At 29.9% G+C, this 25,602-nt stretch overlaps 1 protein-coding gene and 1 long non-coding RNA gene across 5 annotated transcripts; both read left to right on the forward strand.

The window, feature by feature from the left end:
* The first annotated feature begins 4,377 nt into the window (after window positions 1-4,377).
* LOC105669342 (putative nuclease HARBI1) lies at window positions 4,378-6,446 on the forward strand. 4 transcript variants are annotated; one of them, XM_067348836.1, is made up of 6 exons: window positions 4,378-4,484; window positions 4,734-4,873; window positions 4,953-5,155; window positions 5,194-5,242; window positions 5,342-5,477; window positions 5,729-6,446. In XM_067348836.1, exons 2-6 carry the CDS (start codon window positions 4,853-4,855, stop codon window positions 6,247-6,249), a joined length of 930 nt encoding a protein of 309 aa, XP_067204937.1. In that variant the 5' UTR covers window positions 4,378-4,484; window positions 4,734-4,852; the 3' UTR covers window positions 6,250-6,446. The 4 variants fall into 4 exon arrangements, with proteins under 4 accessions (XP_067204937.1, XP_067204938.1, XP_067204934.1 ...); XM_067348837.1 differs by having other exon boundaries at window positions 4,390-4,527; XM_067348833.1 differs by lacking the exon at window positions 4,378-4,484 and having other exon boundaries at window positions 4,538-4,873; window positions 5,729-6,443.
* Window positions 6,447-10,416: 3,970 nt separating this feature from the next.
* On the forward strand, window positions 10,417-11,150 carry LOC136997726 (uncharacterized). Its single transcript, XR_010888349.1, has 2 exons — window positions 10,417-10,621; window positions 10,719-11,150. It is a non-coding gene; the product is annotated as an uncharacterized lncRNA (long non-coding RNA).
* The last annotated feature ends 14,452 nt before the right edge of the window (window positions 11,151-25,602 follow it).

The raw sequence follows: 25,602 nt of genomic DNA on the forward strand, positions 1-25,602 counted from the left end.
ACTGTATAAATAGAAGAAATATTGACATATAACATCTAGTTTTAACCCTTAAGCCATTTCTTTTGTCATTAAATTTTTAAATTCTAAGAGTTTTTATAATTTATATCTGTATGATTCTTCTAAAATAATAATTGCGTTACAATAAATTTTCACATTTTTTTATATAAATAATATTTTAAACATTTTTATTAAATTTACTTGTTTTTAATTTCAGAAAAAGATTTTGATTAATTTCGTGCAATTTAGTTATTCTGTAAATATACTGGACATATGTTTTTCTTCCGTAAATCTATTTGCTTTTAGTACGGGAAGTATTCATATAATTCACACTTGAGCAGCCAAAGCAAATATTTGATATAAGCTTCTCGGCCGGGCAAAGTTAATCTTGACGACCCCCTCGAGCAACGTTCTCCAGCATGCTCGTGGTCCCCCTGTGTGTAAATGTGGTTTGTGTCTTTCGAAAACAGTTGGGAAATGGTCGAATAAACTCTTGAATAAGCTACACTATCGTACTCTAGCGAGCTACTGATGTATGTATATATTTACATATATTTTTTGCTATCAATAGTAATTTAAAAAATACCGATATATGAAATTATAAGTAAAATAAAATTACATAAAAAATTATAAATTTATATTTAATAATTAACTTTAATTAAAAATTAAACAACAACATTTTTAATTATAAAAGTATTTGTTATATATGTTACAATTTATTACAATTTTTAGAAATTAACAATTTAAAAAATAAATTTGATGCAGACAAGAAATAGACTACAAAGACTTCGTTGAATGGATTACCTCGTGTAGGTTTAATAAACGTAAATAGATAAATTGAAATGCAAGGAATGGGGAAAGAGGCTGAGAAGGTGAGAAAGGCGAGAAGAAAGGCGCACACGGCCGAATAACTCTTGGCAGAAAAAGGACCGACGGGAACCGGAGCCAGCAGTTTATGCAGCCATTACCACAGGTGAACGCCGCGAGCGATATGTTGCGTTACGTTGATTTAAAAGCGCTCTTAGATTCGGTGTGCCTACCTTCTTTCCTCCTTTCTCAGCTCTAAAGACGGCCTCTCCGTCTTCCCGCTTCACCTCCACCTTTCCACCCCTATGTAAGGCGTTGCATTCATTTCCTTCTTGCGACGGAAGAAATATTGCAGTCAATCTTTCACACATTTAAAAAATGTTTTAATTTTATTTTAAAACAAAAACAATATTTTTACGTATTATATTAATAATAGCGACTCTGCTTAGGAAAAAAGCTTAATTTAAAGAAATAACTAGAATAAATATTATTTTTATCATTCTATAATCGGTAGAATGTCATAAAGAAATAAGAAACAGATCATTTTGGTATTTTCACAATGTTATTACTGCTAGTCATGTCAGTAGTCGTGTAGTGGTTATGTAGTAGTATTATCAAAATGGAAATTGTGAATTTTATATTATATTAAATTAAAATTTTATCAAGTTTATATACATATTAATTAGATAATGAATATAAATTAAATTTAAATTTAATCGATATTAGATTCAAATAAATATTAAATTTTGACATATTAGGCATGATTGCCAAAATTATCTTATTATTTTTTAAAAGTGAAATGTATCTTATTGGTTCGATGAAGAGCATATCAATGTGCCTTTTAAAATTCATGCTTGGGAAAGTCAGCGTGATGGCAATTAGTCGCGTGTTTTTCGGGATTGTTATCTTTATGATCGCAAGAGTTACCGTTGGCAAAACTATTTTTCCCTCTTGTCTATCCTCAATTAATTCCTAATTGACTCCGGTCAAATCTTGAATCAAAAGATACCGATCTCGATCGAACGAATCCCTTGTTGGATTACGAGAAGACGCAGAAACGCAGGTGGAAGAAACATTGGAGGAAGGGAGATGGATGGAGATGAAGGTAGAGCAGCCCGTCTCCTTGCCAAGGAGATGAACTGACATCTTCGGGATATCGAGTTTCCCAGGCTTCATAGCTCTCGAGAATCGCACTCTAAACTCCACATCTTGTTTATCCACTTCACTCTTCTACCGTATCGCGACGTTGCTTTATAGAACAAAGTATAAATTATTAATTTTAGCTATAAAAACAGAATGTAATGTTTACATTCATAGATTTGCAGTACTTAACCATAGTACTTAACCATCTAGTACTTAACATTGATATGTTTGTCATTCTATAGTTCAAAAATTAATGAAATTGTTATCAGAAAAATATAAAATAAAATATTATTTTTTGTAAATTTAAATTAAAATTTGAATTACTTTCATTATCATTAATTATTTTAATTTTGCATTATTATACTTTGTATTGTCACAATGTTTTTTATTATTTTTTTGTTTTTTAGTTAACTCATATTTCTCGTGTAAACTTTTTTATTAAGACCACCATTTTTGCGAGACTATCCGATATACTAGCAACACCCTCGTTTCGCTAAAATATCGCGCTTCTTTACGCTATTTTCAGACAGTGTAAACATGGTCGAAAGCGCCGGCCGGCTTTATGATGAGCCACCGACTCCGCCAGTTTTGAAAAATCGCCCGCCAAATGGCACTGCCTTTTGTTTAAAGCCTGGACCTTCGTCATGCTGGCACAATGGTCGCTGGATTTGCCATGAGCACTCTGCCGCTCTAAGCCTCTCCGGTTGTTTCTTTGCCGGTAAAACTGGCTGATATTGTTAAGCATTACGGCCATTTCGCTGGAGCTACCGTGAAAAACTTTGCCTGAGAAAAATCATACAATGGTGGAGCGAGTCAAACTTTGTCCAATCTTTCTTCTTTTATAATTTTTTGTTTGCTATCTTATAGATTTAACCATTTTTTACAAAGAATTTTGCTGGAAAATATTTAAAACGGGATATTTAACGGAATTTTTTTTGATAAATTTCAATTTCAATTTATATTTTATTTGTCGAATATTTGTGGAAAATTATCAACTGTTAATATTTAGCAATTTTTAACATTGTTTTGACAATTATTCTACTTAATACAATGATAACACTCAATTTGAAATCTTGCTACAGTAAAATTTTGAAATTAGAATAAAGGTTATATGATCTATATATTTATTACTCGAAAGTATAATTCGCGAAAACTCTTTAATATATCTTGTGTTAAATAACTGCGCAATTGTATTACTTTTAAAAGTTTTTTGAAGGAAAATTTGATTTAAAAAAAGAACGTCTCAGAAGCAGACATTATGAAATACCTATAAAATAATGCTCTCTTCTTTGTAATTTAGTATGGTTCCTAGTTCTTACCTTTTAGCCGTAACTTACTTGCTTCGTTTATATTAGAATAATGCATTACCGTGTAAGCAATCTTATTAAAACGACGTAAATTATTATGTCAGTAAATACGCAAGCCAATTAAGTGCATTGTATAAAGTAGCAGCTGAGAACTATATAATATCTCTCCGATTCGTGACAGCAATCGTTTTTAAATAAATTAATTATTTACTCTACAGGGCAATTTTTTAAATATAACAATTATCAACTAATCCCGAGTCAAAATTTAAAACCTGCTATAAACCTCATACATGGTTATTTGTGCCTCTAATAATGTTCCTTGACCTACAAGTTCTATCTTGAAAGTGTTATGTCTTTTTTTGGCCTTTCTTTAATCTTGTTGTCCTAGAAAACCCTTATTTTTATTGATGTTAAATATACAATTCCTACTTTCGTTCTTACAACTCCTACCTCTTTTGAATCTCCAAATCTTATCGAAATTTCTAGCAATAAAAATATTAATATTTAATCTATAATTGAGTTCAATTTCTATTATTTCAGATTAATATAATAAATGTTATAATATAAAATAAATAATAACAAATGAATAGTAAAAAAATATTTTAAAAAATTAAGTGCAACTCAGTATTATATTTAGTATTATAAATAACTAAAAATTTATTCAAATAAACAAAAAACAATTAAAATTCAAAATTTTATTTAATATTTTATTACATATTTGACCTATAATTCGAAATTATTTAATATTCTATTACCACATTTACTTGTATTTAATGCATATCTTAATTTCAATAAGCGCAATACATTAATTATGTAATTTACTTAACTGCAGATAGATATGTAAGAGATAAGTGAATATTATTTATATAATATTTGCTTATAGTAGTCTATTTACAGTTAAGCAAATTATAATAATTAATATATTGTTTATTGAAATCAAGATCCATACATTAAATGCAAGTAGAGTATATGAGATAATAGATTATTAAGTAATTTTAAATATTTATTTTCTAGAAATACATATTTATAGAACCTGGAGCCTTTTTAGAGGTTCTCAGTAGGTACTCTTTTGAGCTTCCACATGGAAAAAACGGCAATAAGTAACAATTTTTAGCATCAAAGGAGGGCAATAGCCAATGTAATGGCTGCGTTCAGCAGAATAAAGCGCTCAATAAGCGATTAGTGATATATTGCAACAGTTGGTAGTGTTCTGCTGAACGCTATTTTACGGTACGGTAACACAATATAACCTCTTCTGTAGATAATAGTAGAGGTTAGTGAAAAGTGATATAAGTGATATAAGTGATATAAGTGATATTGTACTGTGAGAAGCCTAAGACATTTTATATTTATATGTATATTAAGAAAAAGAGAGAAACTAAATCATTATTAATGTAATAATGGATGCAATATTATTTATTGCAATGGAAGAAGGAATTAATATGAATAATATAATTAATTTTATTATGGATGATTTAGTGGAACCACAGCCAAATTATTTAGCGGTTAGAAGGCGTAATCAAAAAATAAAAAATCAAAATTATTTTGAATATATAATTCCAAGATACACTGATGTACAATTTATAGAACATTTTCGTATGTCACGGATTACATTTGAGGTAATTATAAAAAATATAGAATTAAATCGAATATATAATTATATTTCCTATTAAATATTCTTTTAATATATGATTTCAGGCATTATTAAATGTAGTGGCACCATTATTAAATCCTGAGATAAATATGAATGTGAATCCATCTAAAAAGTTATTATTTACATTATGGATTCTAGCTAAGCAAGAAAGTTTTTTAGCTACAAGTGATAGATTTGGTTTGCCAAAATCTTCTGGACATCAGATTTTTAAGAGTGTAATAGATATTTTATCAGATTTAATGCCACAATATATATATATATATATATATATATATATATATATATATATATATATATATTACATGGCCAAATGCAAATGATTGTCAAATATCCAGTAATGTATGATTTTCTTTTTATAATAGAAGTTATCATAAAAATTTGACACATCTATTTAAAAATACTATGTATATAAATATATCTATATTTATTTCAGATATTTGAAACTCGCTCGCGTGGTTTTTACGGTGTTATAGGTGCGATAGATGGATGCCATATTCCATGCAAACAACCTGTGGACAATGCTAATGACTATTATAATCGGAAAGGTTTCCATTCTATTATATTACAAGGTAAGACTATCAAAACTTTAAGCATATTATAATAGTAAAGAAAATATATAATTAAATAAATACTTTTAAAAATAAAAATATATAATAAAATAAAATAAATAAAAATAAATAAAAAAATATAAAAACATAAAATATGTAATACAATAAAATAAATAAAAAAGTATAAAGAATAAAATATGTAATATGAAATAAAATATGTAATTAAATATGTAATTAAATATGTAATATGTAATTGATTTTAATATTTTTAGGAGTTTGCAATCACAGAGGACAATTCATAGATTGCTTCATTGGCATGCCAGGACGTATGCATGATGCAAGAGTTTTTAGACTAAGTCCGTTATTTGAATCTTTAAATGCGATAAATTGTCTTATACCCAAAAAATTTCACTTAATAGGAGATACTGCATATCCCTTGTTAATAAATTTAATGACACCATTTAAAGATAACGGTCATTTGACAGTTGTACAAACACGTTATAATCAAAAACTAAGTTCTATTCGATCAATTATTGAACGAGCTTTCGGATTATTAAAAGGGAAATTTAGAAGGTTAAAATATTTAGACATTTCTGATTTTGAACTAGGAAATAAAATAATTGCAGCGGCTTGCACATTGCATAATTTCATAATTAACGGAGATCATATAAATGTGGAATTTGAGGATTATTTGGAAGAATTAAATCTACATGTAAATGAAGAACAAAATGAAGAACAAGCAGAAGTTTTGGAAGCTGCACAAAAACGGTCATGTCTTGTTGATGAAATATAAATTGAAAACGAGTTTTTGTTTCCGTAAACTTTATTGTTTAGAAATTTTATTTTATGTAAACAACTTTACATAAACTTTATTACATATTACTTATACTTATATTTTATTATAAACTATAAAATATATATTATACCTGTATGTATTGCTAAATAATCAATATTGTTGAACAAAATAAATAATAAGTAGCGTTTTCATTTAAATAAAAAAAAAACAATAAGTATGTTTTAAGTAAAACAAAAAATAATAAATCTTTATTATAAGTAAAAGAATTGTTTATCTTTTCTCCCTCTTCAATTCAATTAATGTTTCCAATAACTTATTTCTTTCTGATTGAATACGATTGTTTTCTTCTATTGCAGTTTTTAGTTTATCAATGGCTTCCACTCTTTTCTTTTCGCTATCTGTTTGATTTTTTCTTAATTCGTATAACTCTCTTGATTTTCTATTTTTTTGTTTCTTGTTTTTTTGTATTAAAATATTATTAGAAGATTCTAAGTGTTGACTATAACAAAATTACATTTGGTAAGTAAAAGCTCTCAAGTAACATAATATAACTAGATATTGTCATACAATTGGCTGTTGAATAGAATTGGCTAATAAGCCAATTAAATTGAATAATAAGCCAATTAAAATTTTAATTATTTAAAAATTTAATTAAAATTTTGAAACTTTTTTGATTTGATATCCAATTGTGTGATATTATCTGTTTCCTTCTGGAAAGCGTTATTATAATTATAATTAAGGGAATCCTAAAGTGGTCTGTTTTACCGATTTCTTTTAAAACGTCTTCTTTTTTTAACTGTGTAGAATGAAAAATTCTTTTCTGTAATTAAAGAACTTATGCTAATACATTACGGAACGTCGATTTGAAAGGATTTTTTATTTCGCGTAGCCAAAAAGAAATCGGTAAAATAGACCATTTTAGGATCCCCTTAAATTAAGAGCTTAAAATAAATTTATAATAAAACATAATAATAACCTGTCTAAATTATTTTCTTCACATGTTGAAATGGAAGAGGTCTCAGGTTGATCCGTGTTTGAGGTTTCTGCTTCCATTATTTCTGTTTCCATTATATTTATATTTTTATTATTATACATTTCAATGACAGATAAATTTTCTTGTGTTGACGTTGAAGGTAATGAGGCCAATGTATGACCAATATTAATTGTACGATCCTCAAGAAAAATATCTTCCATTGTTTCATACCATTCCCATTGTATCCGTCCACGACCTGTTGTGCTTTTTTTATTATTATCTTTTATTGTTTTGTATGAATGTTTTAAATTACGCATTTTGCGGTCAAGCATATCTATTGCTACATCCAAGCCTTTGCTCGCAAAAACTTGTTGTATTTTCTCCCATATGTTTTTTTTTTTAATTTTTGGATCTCGAAAGTCTTTTTTATGTTCTGCATAAATTTGCAACAATAACTTCGTGTTTTGGTTTGTCCAATGAAAATCCCCTGATTTTTCAGCTATATTGAAGGAAACAAATGTTTGTAAAATGTAATTTAAAAATAAAATCTATTACTAAAATCTATTATTAAAATTTAGTTTTAATACATACCTTCTAATACTGACTTTTGTGAAACTCCTACTATTTCTTGATTTGATGCATTTTGCTCAAAATATGTATTAAAGAAGTTTTGATCTACAATAAACATGATTTATATAGGTTAGATAAAAATAGGCTAAATATACATCAATTAAATGTAATAATATATATATTTCTTTAGAGAAGTATTTTTACGTACCATTTTGTAATTTGTTATGCACTTCCAAACTATCTACAACATTATATGTTATATTTTTATATATATATTGCACTTCACACATATTTATATTGGCGGTAGCCATGTTTGACAACACGTTATGCTTCAATGCAGCGTATTTTTAGTTTGCTGGAAAACATGGCGACCGCTGAGTAAACATGTTGTAACTCAACGGAAAATTAAGTACCATTCAGCAGGAAATCATAAAACGTTTTACAACAGTTGCATTCTGCTGAACGCAGCCAATGTTATATCTATATATATGAATTAAAGCTTACATTGGTTCTCCAAATTCGACAAAACTTGTAGGTTTAATCTAGGCTAAAAATTTCGACTCGGGATATTATTAATTATAAAATAATTACTTCTTCTTTTGCAATGCAATAATACTGTATGTTTTCATTTCAAAATGTTGCAGTTGTATTGAAATATAAATATAATTGATTGAAATAATTGATCATTATATTAATCTGATTTGTATTTGATACTGTTGTTCACTTGCAATTTCTTTAATAATACTAAAAATATTCGTTCCTTAATTCTTCCGTGTAGACCTCTGTGGTTCTTCATCCGCGATCGATCTTCGAGATTTCTTGTCCAACAAGCCATATTCGCGTGGTATATCAATAAGCTTTATTGCATTTTACTACTTGTACAAGAGGGCACGTGCGTGGAATATAAGCAAAAATATCAATATTTCTCGAACTCAATTTAAAGGCTCACAGTTTCTTTCGTTCTCTCTATCTTTCTCCATTCCATTTTCTTTGTCTGTCTCTTCTAACTTGCTCGCAGTATCCACCGCTATTTGTATTCGTACCCACTGCACTTGTATCCAATATAAGAGAACATATTGGATTCCGGATACGGTGATGTCGTCCAATACTTGTTCTTTATTGGATGTAAGTGCAACGAGCGTAAATAATCTCTTGTGCTCATTTTATTATTCCGTCTACAGTACTGCTTCTGCTTCGCATTGTTTGTACACTTTTATAAGTTAAATAAGACACGCGTTCACAAGTCTTGTCTATTTAATCAGATTTTTCTATTGTCATTGCTTACGGGTTTTGTATATGAATTTGTTTTTGTTTGTGTCGAATTACATTAAATGTAAGGCTAGCGTTGTGAAAAATATAATATTAAAGACGGACGGATTTATATTTGTCGAATAAAATATCTGACTTTTTTAAGTATAATTAATCAAAATTAATTATTATAAAAATGTACATTATATGCATCATATATAGAAAAAATTTTATATTTAAGCTTTAAACTCGAATTTTTAAAGTTTAAAAAAAAATATTTGTAAAAAAATTTTTATATTGATGCTCTTTAGAATTCTACGTGTATCCTTATATGTATATAGAGTGTATAAAATTAATTATTATTGAAAAGTCACGAATAAAATTGATATATGAAATAAGTGGACTGCAAGGTCTATGCCAGGGTTTAATAAGCACTCTTCTGTTTTTCTTAATATTTATTTTATGAATAATATTAAACATTAATTATTAAACAACAATTAAACATTTTGCTTACCGCACACACATTGTGTCCTTCTTCAGTGTGTCTATAATATTACTTAGTTTGCATTTATCTTCATTCATAAATTGATTGTTGTATCGTTTTAACGTTAAATATGTATTTCATTGATGTAGTAGTCCACTTGTCAATAGTTAAAATGGTTTGTTGCATCCCCAGGGAGAAACACAAGATCGGATATACGTCTATTAGATGTCGGAGCCATCTAGTCTAAAATAATGTCTAGAAATATCTAAATTAGATGCCATGTAATTTTGTGTCATTTATTTTCTTATACAAAATTAAAACTTAATATTTACACAATAGCGATGTATTGTTTATCAAACACTGTTTAGATTACAAATTATCTTTCGGCATCTAATAGATGTCTAATAGACTTCTAACAATAAGTAAATATATTAATGCAATATAGCCTCATCAGGATAAAAACACAAAAATTTTGTGGTTAAAAAAATAATCTCATAAAATGTATTTTCTAATATTAATATTTACTTTGTATTTGCGCGAATCAATTTCTGTCTGTCATGATTTTGGAGATTATAAAATTAATAATGATGTCTACATATATGGTCGATAGCTATACCTGCAAAAAGAAAGAGATAGCATTATGTCTGTCCTCTTTTACTCGAGGCTGTCAGCAGCATATACAATTAAATAACCCCCTCTGTCCTGGTCAACTTTTATCTAAACCATTTTTTTGTAGATACCGTAATTTGGAAGATATTCGGATCCATAGATTAAAATGACTCACCCTGTATAATTATAATCGATTATAAATTGTTCTTTAATATTATATATATATTATATTAATATTATATATATATATATATAATATTTTTACGGAAAAATTGTTTTAGTAATTTTGATTTTTGCGGGTGCTATATTGACCAATCAATATCGATCATTTATATGATTGGTTACGTTGCCTTTCATACCGCTCAGGCTCAACAAGTATTGCCGCGCGAATGCCGTAACCTATTCACGTGTTCACGTGCTGTGCTGTCTTGTGTCTCGTGTGTGCTGCTATAAAACAGTGAAAAATGGATAATGAAAAGAAACCGGTAAGTGCACGATTTTTTTCCCAAGGAAAAATTGATTGTGCTTTATCTTGTGATTTAATATCTTTGTGTACTTTAAAGTAAAATATTACGCTTTTAGGTTAGTTCGCATTTGCAAAAGTTCGCGTTGCATCGCATTGTACACTCTTTAGTTCTTTTTTCTCTCCAACGCCTGAATATAACGTTCTTCTCATTTTAAGTGCGAATTGTATACAAGTGTACAAAATAGCAACGCAACAATAACAAACCTTTTGTTTGTTTTACTTCTAATAATGTATAAACTCAATTTTTAGATTATACTTCTTTAAAGATTTTGTCAACTTTGTCTTATTAAAATTTTAGATCTAGAAAATATTAGATTATTTTTTATCTTAGAGTATTAGTAAAATTGAACTTAACAAATTTTATAATAAATATAATTAAATATTGTGTATGTATTCGCAAAGAAATTTGAATAATGTAGAAATGTATCGTATAATATATTCTACTGTAGTAATATAAGTACCTACTTTAGAAATCTTATAAATATTATTATATTATATATATTACAATTATGTACTGTGTTAAATGTATATTATGCAGTATTGTTTTAAGGCTCAGTAAAACATATACTAAGAAAAAATACAGCATTGTAGTGTATGCGTCAAATGATATTAAAAATATAAATGCGCAAGCATCCTACAATGCTGTATTTTTTCTCAGTATATGTTTCAGTGATCCTTAAAACAATATTGCATATTATAATAAAACAATGTACTTATGTACTACATATAAATAAATCTGACATTACATTACACGAGGCTATAATTTTGACAGTTCATTAATATATATTAACAATCCGTTGGGTTAAGCCCATATCAGACTACGTATTAAAGATTGAAGATTGGAATTTAATTAATCAGGACAGAAGACTAAAATTTCTTTGTTCTGTTTAGTCAAATTTTAATTTTAATTGTTAATGCATGGTTTGATACGAGCTTTATATAAGCTTTATATAAGGCGTCTAATCAACATTTATAAGACATCTACAAGACGTTTAATAGATGTGTCTAATAGAAACCATTTCGACGTCTACCGAGATGCAAAAATCAACTTATTTTAGATCTATCGAATAGACGTCAACTAGACATCTATTCGACTTTACGTTTCTCCCTGGGTCAATATCTTGTCAAAATTTAAATTAAAATAGACCCCCTCTCTTTCCCTCCCCCCTTCCCTTTCTCTCTATAATGTATAGCAAATAATGCATTTGTCTGTCACTCAGTCGCGAGTAGTCGTGTCACGAAAAAAGTTATGCGTCTCTCGAAAACTGCTTTTGAAAATGCAGAGCTATCATAATTGTAAGCAATTTCTGATAGAATTATTATAGAACTGATTATATTATATTATAAAATTATTATAAGACTTATTACATCTGATTAAAATTTATTATATTATACAATATTAATAATATTTAAAAAATGTTGAATGTTTAATATCGAGTGCTTGCTTCAGATTATTACGGATTATTAAAAAATAAAGATTTAAAAAATTACGTTTTATTAAACTAAGGTTTAAGATTCGTCGTTATTGTTCGAATAATTGAATAAAATTTGTCAAATAATAAATTTTGTTAAATTAATGTTTATCAAACTAATCCTCCAGATTGATATTATCAAAAAATCAAAGATGAACGTCTTTAAAATGGACTCGGCTAAAAATCAGCCATTGCTATTGAATTAGATATATTTCCAACTGGTGAGGAAGGGAAGAGGGTGTGCAAATAAGTCGGGGGAGGGGGGGAGGGAGAGACAAACCTAGAACGAAAAATAGAGTCATATTTCTGGGGACAGCTGCGCTCGTGCGCCATCTTCGTCGAGATTCTAATAAGAATCGCATAAAACTTAGAAATTAATGTCTTCCACCTGTCTCACTCTCTTGTCAGGCCACATTGTCGCGCTGCGGTCCGCGATGAAGTTCCTTGCACTTACTACTCTTTTTGCTTCGCAGAATGGGTTCTAGACCGACGTAATCGACCCAGCATTGATTTATGGTAAAGAAGAATTACGCGCTGATCAAATCTTCTTTTATGGCATTAAATCCAGTCAACATGGCGCACTTTCTTTCCATAAATGATAATTTGCTTTTGTTCTTGCTTTCTGTCTAAGAAATTTCTATATAATTTATTTATATTTTAAAACATACAATACTTTTACATAGTATATAATACTTTTACATATACAGGGTAAATCAATTAAAGTGTTACAAATTTATATCTCGAAAACAAAGCATTTTAGAGAAAAATGTTTTATACAAAATTTTGTGACTTCAAGCGAGACATAAGATGGTGTCATTGGTTTGATCTTGGATAGTCGTTTGAAGATCACACGAAGGTTACCTTCAATTTTTTAAATAGAAACTCTCATTTTTTATTGCATATTCTTGTAGCTTACCTCGAGAGCTTTTCAAAACATTATAAAAAAATATTTTTTTACTAAGTATTTTTTGAGTTATAAGGCTTGAAAATTACAGTAGAATGAGAGAGAAAGAAGCGCATTGAGCACGTTGCCTCATTCTCTTTCTCTCTCACTTTACCGTAACTTTCAAGCCTCATAACTCAGAAAATACCCAATGGAAAGGAACTTCGTTATAATGTTTTGAAAAGCTCTCGAGGTAAGCTACAAGAATATGCAATAAAAAATGGGGGTTTCTATTTAAGAAATTGAAGGTAACCTTCATGTGATCTTCAAACGACTATCCAAGATTAAACCACCCTAACAGCACATGTAGATACTGAAAACAATCTGAGAATATCGCAAAAGTATAATTGTAATATTTTCAGAACATTCTCAAATATACTGCGATGTACGTAGTACGTTCTAGGAATCATCGTATGTCCGCGGTACCATCTTCCATAGAATTTCGCAGAAAGGTCTATAGTTTAAAGACAGTATCAAGATAGGATAAAAATGGGAATGGTGCAGTAGATCACATATACATGCACACATTTACACAGCCAAGTGCTGAAACGCGCGCGCGTTCATATATTGTATAGGATAATTTAGATTAGGTTAATTAATCAGTCAATTTCTTATTAATTGATATTTTTATTTCAAAATTACGACTGTAAGCGTAAAAATATTTACATAAAACTTACAATATAAAATAAAGTTCTAGAAGCCTAAGCTAGAGAACTTCAAAGGAACGATACTGCGAACTGAAAACAGTTTTATGTTAAATCATCTTTTTAAGACATTGTTTAAAAAATAATTACGATAATGTATTATATATTTAACCAAGAACCAAAGAGGTGAGAGGCAATTATAATGCAAGTTTACGAACATAACCTTAAAATATTTTAAGCAAAATAATTTAACAAGTACATAAAAAATAATAAAAATATTACAAAAATCATATACAAACACTATCTAGCTCTTACACTTTATTCACTATTTTGTGAAATAAAACTTAAAGGAAAAAAGGATTATCTTCAATATCAGTAAAACCTCGGATACGTGGTGTTGCGTGGTGTCACTTGATGCCGGGCAAGCGGGGAAAGGAATTACATATGTAAATGGCGCAAGTTAGTGCTGGTCTCGTCAAACCTGAGATTATACGCGCGCGATAGAAGTGCGTACGTATCACTTCCGTACGTTTGAGTCAAACCTCAGATTATACGTGTGCGAAAGAAAACCGAATAATACTGCAAAAGATATTATAGGATTGATCTCAGTATTTAACGGATAATCACAGTAGAATGAGTATGAAAATGGGATGATACGCAGAATATCGTGTGCTGTTAGGGCAATGACACCATCTTATGTCCCGCTTGAAGTCACAAAACTTTTGTATGAAACATTTTTCTCTAAAATGCTTTGTTTCCGAGATATAAATTTGTAACACTTTAACTGACCTTGTATATACATAAATTATTCATTAGTATAATAGAAAATAAACGTATATTTTGTTATAAATGAATAAATATGCGATATATGCATAAAGTTTTAAATAGAGTTGGCAATAATGAAAATTGAAGAAGACATTTTTATTGATGGTATAAAAAATGCTTATTGAAAATAGAGATTTATAAAGAGATGTAATTTTAGGACACAGTTTAAATTTTAAAAAGTCTAAAAAAGACTTGTACCCTTTGATTTGACTATACCCTTTGATTTGACTATACATTAGTTATGTAAAATAAATCTCATTTCTGAAATATTTGTATTATTTTAAAAATATTTAAAAAAAGTAAAGAATGTAATAATTTAATAGTTGTTGTAACTTTATATGTATATAAAATATACAGAGTGGTTCATTAAAGGTGTTACAGGCTAATATTTCTGAAATTGAACGAGATATGAAATTCTTATTTTCCAGCGACTGGCCATATGAGATTTTAATATTCTATTTGGGTACCTATCTGCATTCACAACTGCCGTCTAGAATTTCACTGACACTCTCTTACAATTAGGAGCATATCGACGGAATCGTTCCAATCAACTATCTTTGTGAAAAGGAAATTAATGTTCGTGTAGGCAGATATGAAAATAAACTGATATCAAGAGACACGGTAGTGTCTCGCGCCAAGTTCACGCGCAGCGCATGACCGACTCTTAATCGGTCTCTTTATGCGAGACCGAGAGTTGAAACGAACCGAGATTATCGGATCTCAGTAACGCCTGAGCCAATCAATTTAAAAATAGGCTCAATCGATAGCGCATACCCAAAATATATAATAAAAGTATGCTTGTTTTTGCTCTATATGCTGTATAAATAAAGATATTAAAGTCTAAAGTTGAAATGTCATGAAAACTATGAAAACATTATTTCAGTCGTCGTCTCCATCGTCTGGGATGTACTTTATACAATTTTTGCCGATAGATGGCTAGTATCTCGGATGTACACATATCGGCATGTTTCGCCGGCAATGCATGCGCAAGTCACGTACATGCAAAGCGCTGAGCTCACATGTACAATGTGGCTTGCGCATGTATGCGGTTACCCCTCCATTCCTGCTGCTGCTGCTGTTTGTGTCTCAAATCTGGCCACACTGTGGTATACGTGTGTGAAATAAAATAAAACATATATATAATACTCCTACATTGCTGATTGAGCTTAAGAGTTTAGGAAAATATTACAGTGCGGATGATGTTCGTTTCTCACTCTAGAGCAGACTATCTGTGCGTTGTGCGCAAAAGTAAGCGGCGCTAACAATATCAAGAGACACGGTAGTCAGAGCTGCCAGTTTTCCCCGGAGAGCTCCACACACACACAACCGAGACCCGCTGACGTCACGTGTCCGTGTGCGCTCGGCTGTCGACTGATAGAAGTGAGCGGACTTATGTCTTGTATCTCCTTCCCACCAAGCCTAGCATCAAACCGGTTTTGACGCTCGCACCATTTCTTCTGCCAAGCGTTGGCAGCAAAAATGCTTCCCCGAATTTCGCTCCACGCGACTAAGTCGACTAGCGGCGTGTTGCTTTCGCTCGACGCGATATTTTTTCTAAGATTTACAGTATTTTATGAAATATATATCATATTCATATTAATAAAATATTTTAACATTATGTATTTGCAGAATATGATTTTTCACGTTAATGTATAAAATAAGAATAAAGTAATAAAAATTATATATCGCAATATATAAACAAAACAAGTAACATTTCTATAATTTTAGTAGAAAAACATTTTTCCTATTAAAATATATTAACATGAGTTAATTGCGACAAAAATAAGCTTTAAACATATTTAATATATTATTAATTTATTTATATGTTTCAATTTTACACATTAACGTGAAAAATCACATTATAAATGCATAATATCTTTTGTAAATAGCAAGATACATTGAGAAGTAAAGGAAAGAATTGATCGAAAATAAAAGAAACATGTTTTTACTTAAAAAATATTTATGACTATCTTATTTAACACAAAAGTAATCTGGACAAAGCATACCAATGTGATTATACATCGGATAGTTTAGTATTTTAACTTTATTTTAACCATTTTAATATAGTGGTCTTCCGCACCACCCAAGAGGTGGATCTTCGCCAGGAACCCTATTGTACCACTTTTCATTTTTCTTTATACATTACCTTTATATAGATATGGTGTCGTTTGCAGACAAGATACTTATCATACACTTGTCGGTCATAAATGTGGTGTCATTTGTAGACAAGATACTTGTTATATATCGTTTACAAGTGTGTCATTTGCAGACAAAATATTTGTTACATGCCTGTCGTTTATAAGTGTGGTGTCCTTTGTGGACATATTAATGAAATTTTATTTATCTTAATTAAAAATGATAAGGGTCAACAAATAATAAAATTATAAAAAGAAAGGAGCAATAGGAATCAAAACGCTAGATTTTAGTGCGAACGAACTTGTATTGAGTTATAATAACATTAGTATAAACAGACATTTTATAGCCTGTCATCAGGCTATCCTTAGTGTGAAATAAATAAAATACATATGAAAACGCACGCTGATTTACATTAAGATCTGAGTTAAAACAAATATAATTTAGACGCAAGATTTGTTGTAAAATTAATAAAAAAAGTTAGTTTTAACATTGATATAATCAATGTTAGCTCGTCGGTTTTACAAATAAAAGCTCGTCGGTTTTACAAATAAAAGATAGAAGAAAAAAATTTTAAATTAAAAATTTGTCAAAAATTTTATTAAAAAAGTTAATTAAAATAAAATAAAATAATAAAATTAATTAAAATCATTTAATATTCGAGATCAACAAGTTAAAGAGAAGTTAGTTAATAAAAAAATAATAAAATAAAATAAAATAAAATTTATAAAATTTATGTTAAGATAAATAATAGTTTTTTATTATTGTATGACCTCTTCCCCGACTGCCTCTTCTGTTCCCCCGGCCACCTCTGTTGTTTTGGCCTCCTCTTCTTCTTGTTATTCCAAAAGGACCTAGTCTAACATGATTGTCATATTGTAAATTTCGCCGAGCGTACCACCGTGCACGCGACCAACCACCTTCTCTTCTTTTTTTTTCTAAAAATAAACACATTTATAGATTAATAATTTAAAACAATTATGCATATGAATAAATCATTTAGTTACAAAAAAATAAATAAATATCAATATATATGAAAGAGGCTAATGGAGCCACCGTTGGTTGTTAGTGCGAAATTTTTTATCTCTTATATTTTTTCTCTCGTTTTCCTTCCTTTCAAATAACTTGCTTACTTTAATCATACATTCCGATTCTTGAATAATAAGATCGATGTATGCAATTCTCGTACACTTTAGTGTCTCGAATGTGAGATCAGTGTACATTTTAATGTCTCAATGCAGACAAATCAAGTTTCTATACAAAACATAAAAAACAACAGAGGTGGCCGGGGGAACAGAGGAGGCAGTCGGGGAAGAGGTCATACAATAATAAAAAACTATTATTTATCTTAACATAAATTTTATAAATTTTATTTTATTTTATTTTATTATTTTTTTATTAACTAATTTTTCTTTAACTTGTTGATCTCGAATATTAAATGATTTTAATTAATTTTATTATTTTATTTTATTTTAATTAACTTTTTTAATAAAATTTTTGACAAATTTTTAATTTAAAATTTTTTTCTTTTATCTTTTATTTGTAAAACCGACGAGCTTTTATTTGTAAAACCGACGAGCTAACATTGATTATATCAATGTTAAAACTAACTTTTTTTATTAATTTTACAACAAATCTTGCGTCTAAATTATATTTGTTTTAACTCAGATCTTAATGTAAATCAGCGTGCGTTTTCATATGTATTTTATTTATTTCACACTAAGGATAGCCTGATGACAGGCTATAAAATGTCTGTTTATACTAATGTTATTATAACTCAATACAAGTTCGTTCGCACTAAAATCTAGCGTTTTGATTCCTATTGCTCCTTTCTTTTTATAATTTTATTATTTGTTGACCCTTATCATTTTTAATTAAGATAAATAAAATTTCATTAATATGTCCACAAAGGACACCACACTTATAAACGACAGGCATGTAACAAATATTTTGTCTGCAAATGACACACTTGTAAACGATATATAACAAGTATCTTGTCTACAAATGACACCACATTTATGACCGACAAGTGTATGATAAGTATCTTGTCTGCAAACGACACCATATCTATATAAAGGTAATGTATAAAGAAAAATGAAAAGTGGTACAATAGGGTTCCTGGCGAAGATCCACCTCTTGGGTGGTGCGGAAGACCACTATATTAAAATGGTTAAAATAAAGTTAAAATACTAAACTATCCGATGTATAATCACATTGGTATGCTTTGTCCAGATTACTTTTGTGTTAAATAAGATAGTCATAAATATTTTTTAAGTAAAAACATGTTTCTTTTATTTTCGATCAATTCTTTCCTTTACTTCTCAATGTATCTTGCTATTTACAAAAGATATTATGCATTTATAATGTGATTTTTCACGTTAATGTGTAAAATTGAAACATATAAATAAATTAATAATATATTAAATATGTTTAAAGCTTATTTTTGTCGCAATTAACTCATGTTAATATATTTTAATAGGAAAAATGTTTTTCTACTAAAATTGTAGAAATGTTACTTGTTTTGTTTATATATTGCGATATATAATTTTTATTACTTTATTCTTATTTTATACATTAACGTGAAAAATCATATTCTGCAAATACATAATGTTAAAATATTTTATTAATATGAATATGATATATATTTTATAAAATACTGTAAATCTTAGAAAAAATATCGCGTCGAGCGAAAGCAACACGGCGCTAGTCGACTTAGTCGCGTGTAGCGAAATTCGGGAAAGCATTTTTGCTGCCAACGCTTGGCAGAAGAAATGGTGCGAGCGTCAAAACCGGTTTGATGCTAGGCTTGGTGGGAAGGAGATACAAGACATAAGTCCGCTCACTTCTACCAATCGACAGCCGAGCGCACACGGACACGTGACGTCAGCGGGTCTCGGTTGTGTGCGTGTGGAGCTCTCCGGGAAAAACTGGCAGCTCTGACTGGCAGCTCTGACGGTAGTGTCTCGCGCCAAGTTCACGCGCAGTGCAAGACCGACCATAGTAATTATCCAGAATAGCTGCCTCACCTCCGATTTTGATAAAAATAGACTCATTTGACGCGTTTTGGTCTAAAACAAAAAAGTCTGGCAGAAAAAAACGTCGCTCTGCTCTGCAAAGCGAGCTATTAATTGTTAAAGTTGACGACTTTTCAGGTTACGAAACCTGTCATTCCGACTGAGCGTAGCGACATGGGCATGCACTGCGGTCACGCGCGCATGCATAGTAATAACTTAGTGTTACTCTACGCTAAATTTGAACATTGGATTTGCATTAAACCTCGCTTTGTGTAGAAACTCGTAAACCCATGTTGAACCTCGAGGTTCAACATGGGTTTACGAGTTTCTACACAAAGCGAGGTTTAATGCAAATCCAATGTTCAAATTTAGCGCAGAGTAACGTTTTTAGGGTTAGGAAAACTGTCACGGAGCATGTGTCCGATTGCAATTACCGTGTGTCTGTTTCCTGTTGTGTCCGATTATCATGTGTCCAATTGCAACCATCGTGTATCCGTTTTCTATTGTGTCCGATTAGCATTGTGTCCGATTTTCAATGTGTCCGATTGCCACTGTGCCCGATTACCATTGTGTCCGATTGTCATAGCAATTTTATATACTTTTATTATAAAATTCCTTTCATAATTTTTTCAAAAACGGCACATAGTTTTTCGTGTTTTTAAATATTATAACTCTTAATTGTAGGCTAAAAAGAAGCTCTATGTAAATTTTCAACCAAATCAGAGCTGACTACCTTAATATAGAAATTTACCAATATACATTTTAATAATAAAATATAATAAAATATTATAATAAAATAATTTTTTGCAATATTCTTTTTTTAAATTGGTTTAAATTGTATCGTATGCTCTGCGCAGCACATGTGCGCGTTAACGCTTGTGTTAGTTGGCGCCGGCATCGTTGCGTTCTGTGCTAGTCCATCGTTCATTATTGCCACGTGTCGTATGATCTCGTATGATCTCACGTAGACTCACATTTCTTATCCATATTTCTTGTTGTAAGAAGAAAGAAAAAAAAAGGTAAGTACTTCTTGACAATATTTATGTTTAGTTATAGCAATCTATATATTAAAAATGTTATATTGATTAATAGAAAATCATATATCTAGGGTTAATAATCTATAACCTCAAAATTACTGAAATCAATTAGAAAAGTATTTATCTATGATATGATATGATCTATATCTATTTTATTATATTGTTTCAAAAAATATCATCAAACATTTATATAGGGTGTTCTACAGTGCAATATATATAATATATTGTTTATATTTTGTTGCTGCCAGTATTCTAAATACATTTATTTGGTATTTAACTAATAGGTAAGGATCTTTATCTATATTGGGATTGTCCTTTTATCTTTAATTAGTAATTATTTAATTATTTAAATTATATATTATTTTTTTAGATTGAACTAAAATATATATTCAAGAAATATAATAGAATGGCATCGAGAGAGAGAGAGAGAGAGAGAGAGAGAGAGCCGTCGCAGGATGTTAGTGCTAAATTTTTAATTTATTTTCATAAAGAATTTTTTAATAAATTAGTCCACAAGAGACAGTTAGATTGTACACCGATCTCAGATCGAGATACCTAATGTGTACGAAATTATAAATATATTGTTCTCATATATCGAGAAACATTAACCCACATAGCAAAGATCTCCCCAGGACATCCCAATTTGATCGAAATGGTCCCAGTTTGATCCAGAGTATCCAGTACGGATAAAACGTTATCCGTAGGATTACCTGAGGATATCCCGTGTAGCATGTCCTGTGGATATCTTATGTACGATCTCCGCAGGACATCTTATTTTGATAAAAATGATCCGAACGATACAGATCGATAATAAATAGTTATTCGTAGGATTTCCTGAAGATATTTCTAGTAATATTTCTAAAAAATATACGTACATTAAAATTGCTGTTTCTTCAAATTTAGCAAAAGATTTCTTACATAAATATTTTTTAGTAAGACATTTTTTTTGCTTAATTTGAACAGAGAAAAAATTTAATTTTGTGTACATGCGTAGACACACATATAACATACAAATATAATTTTAATCCGTCCATTTGTTAAGATCAAAGTACAAGTATATATAAAGAAAATATTTATTTTTATTATATGACGATACTAGAACTTGGTCATCGAGTTCTTGGTTCGAGAAGCCAGTATATACAGTGATGGGAGAAAGTTCCGTAACGGTCAAATATCTTAGAAAATAATGATTATGGAAGAAAATGTTTAATACAAAAGTTTTAGTATATCAAGTGGTCTATTATATGGTTATATTGAAATGACCTTCATGTGACCTTGAACGACACCGCAAAGATCAACTTTGAAATCTTAAATGGAAACTCCTATTTTCTATTACATATTCTTAAAGCTGGTGTCAAGACGTTTCCGAAACAATATAATGAAGTTATTTTTCATTAAGTACTTTTCGAGTTATGAGGCTTGAAAGTTACAGCATTTTGACATAAAATACAAAATATCTTAGTTTACCTCCTCCAGATAGCCACATTGAAAATAGTTTCGATTTTGTTGATAAATTGAAGGGATTTGTTATTGGGGACGATTTTCAAATTATTTCTTTAGATGTGGTAGCCATGTTTACGAATATCCCCATAAAATTAGTTATTGACAGTATTTCTAATAGATGGGTTTCAATTTCCCCTAATACCTCCATCCCTCTTAATGAATTTTTGAAGGGCATCCGCTTGATACTGGGCTCCACTTTTTTTAATTTTAATAACAAAATTTACAAACAAACCTATGGCACCCCCATGGGCTCTCCGTTATCTCCATTGATTGCTGACCTAGTACTACAGGACCTGGAAGTCAGTGCGTTAGATAGACTGCCTTTTAGGCTGCCTTTTTATTACCGGTATGTGGACGATATTATTTTAGCTGCACCTAACAATTCCATAAATTTTATCAGTGACGTTTTTAATTCTTACCATGAGAGACTAAAGTTTACTGTGGAAGTTGGTTTGGACAATCGCATTAACTTCCTCGACTTAACTTTGATCGTGAAAAATAACACAATCACATTTGACTGGTTCCAGAAACCTTCTTCTTCAGGTAGACTATTAAATTATCATTCCCACCATCTGATATCGCACAAAAAAGGGACCATTATAAGTTTAACGGATAGGATTTTTTTACTTTCCCATCCTGAATTTCATAACAAGAATTTTACATTGGCAATCAATATCCTACTTAATAACTCTTTTCCTATCAATTTTATTTTTTCGACTATACATAATAGGCTTAAGTTTTTAATTCATAAAAAATCAAGTGACATTAACTTAACCAGTAATTGTTTAAACAATAATTGTGACAATAATGACTTCAAGACTTTTTTTACTATTCCGTACATTCCATCGGTTTACAAAGACTTCAACTCCATAGCCAGAAGCTTCAACTTAAAATTATCATGTTCAATTCCGAACAATCTAACACATTTTATTAAGACGGGCAAAGACAGGTTGAATAAATTTTCTCATTGTCAGGTCGTATACATAATATCGTGTCGTGATTGTGAGAAAACTTACGTGGGTCAGACAAAAAGACAACTTAATACTAGAATCAAAGAACACAAGAATGACATAAAAAAGAGCTGTTCCCTCTCTGTCATATCTAAACATAAAATGGATTTTTCTCACAATTTTGACTGGGACAATGTGAGAATTTTGGACGGGGAACCTTCTTATGGAAAGAGATTGATATCCGAAATAATGTTTATAAAAAGACAACGTGCAGGCTTAAATAATCAAAATGACACCGAACGGTTACCGGACTCTTATCTCCCCATCATTAATTTGTTTCCCCCTTTATAATTGTTTTGTTTTTCTTTTCATATATTAATTCCTTTCATCCCTTCCTAGGTACTTATACCTTCCCCTCCATACTCCTTATTCTTTCCGTCCCCCCTCCTTCACCGCCCTCTCACTATTCTTTCACTTGAATATTGTCGTTATTCTATCGCGTACATTAAGGTTTCAACCATTATATAATATGGATCTAAGATTTCTCTCCTACCTCGTTCCATCTTAGGATGAGCTTTCTACAAGTGTTTTAACACAAATATGTAAAAATTATTTCTTTTTTTGGTTTGCGCTCAATTTGTAACGGGAATTTCTCATTTGGTTCTTTTTTTATTACAGTTCTAACGTGGTTGAACTACTCTTTTGTTAATTATGTCAATTTACTTCTTATTTTATATTTAATTTTAAGCGTTGCGTTTTATTGATTTTTGTAATAACACTGATAAAGGCCTGATGACAGGCTGAAACGTTTGTTTTTAATGTAAATGTTTAATGGTTATAAACAAATACACGATAACCTTTGCACGAATATCTGGCTGTTGGCTCTTTACGCTCCTAACAAATATTATTGATTTTAACAATCATCAGAGCCTGATACATCTATAATTTTCAAAGTATCTTGTAAAACATTCAATTTTCGGGAATCTTACCTTAATACTTTTATGCATAAAATAATGAGACATATCAATTGATATAAAGAAAACACATAGTTGCTTTAAAAAAAAAATATGCAGCTGCATGTTGTAAATTATATATTTTTTCTTAAAAGCAACAATGTGTTTTCTTTATATCAATTGATTCGTCTCATTATTTTATGCATAAAAGTATTAAGGTAAGATTTCCGAAAATTGAATGTTTTACAAGATATTTTGTATTTTATGTCAAAATGCTATGACTTTCAAGCCTCATAACTCGAAAAGTATTCAATGAAAAATAACTTCATTATATTGTTTCGGAAACGTCTTGACACCAGCTTTAAGAATATGTAATAGAAAATAGGAGTTTCCACTTAAGATTTCAAAGTTGACCTTCGCGGTGTCCTTTAAGGTCACATGAAGGTCATTTCAATATAACCATATAATAGACCACTTAATATACTAAAACTTTTGTATTAAACATTTTCTTCCATAATCATTATTTTCCAAGATATTTGACCGTTACGGAACTTTCTCCCATCACTGTATAAGATTACCGCTTTTTGATTACTTAACCTTTCTCGGATCGACAATTCGAATCGAATTCTAGTGTCGTAGATCGGTGAACATTGAAATTAACGCAGGCAGTGAAGTGTGAGTTTTGTGCTGTGATTCTCCCTTAAAAAATGGAAAAAGGCGCATAAGCGATAACATATAAGGCGTCAGGAACTATTAAATTGACAGATAATTATCAAAATCTAAAATTATTTTATCATACGCAAGTCATCTTTCTATATATATCATAAATAAGGTTATGTTTAAGAGATGTTGGCTAGTAGAACACCACTACTACAATTTTTATTTATATATTTTATATTAATTTTTGTGCTATATATATATTTATAGCATAATTATATACAGGGTGTCAATTAAGTCCCGGGACGGCTGAATATTTTCTCATGTAAGGTATTTTTGAAAAAGGTCAAGGTCATTTCTGAAGTAATTTTTAACGAGGAATTCAACGGTGACCTTCAATTTGACCTTGAGCTTGACCTTCAAGGTCATTTCAAGGTTAGGTTAAGTTTTTTAAATAGAAACCCCCTTTTTTGACACCGGCAAGAAAGAGCGGGAAATTTTACGTTTAGATATGTACTAAGTCATAGGTAGTGTTTGATCTTGAGGGTCACTCTAAGGTTATTTAAACTCGAGCAAGGTCTGGATATCTTTTGGAATAGATGGTTTTCAGTTTTTTTTTTAACGACCAAAACTAATAACTTTAACAAGGCGTATTTAGTAGTGACCTAGAGCATGGCATTGAAGATGACCTTCAAGGTTGTTTCAAGGTCAACTTGTTTTATTTACTTTTAGCATTACCCAGGAATAACGACGTGGACGTAGTAAAATCTATTTCCTTTCGGGTGCTTAATTAGCGTGAGTCCCCTCGC

The sequence above is a fragment of the Linepithema humile genome, chromosome 2 (assembly GCF_040581485.1).
Source record: "Linepithema humile isolate Giens D197 chromosome 2, Lhum_UNIL_v1.0, whole genome shotgun sequence".
Classification (NCBI taxonomy): domain Eukaryota; kingdom Metazoa; phylum Arthropoda; class Insecta; order Hymenoptera; family Formicidae; genus Linepithema; species Linepithema humile.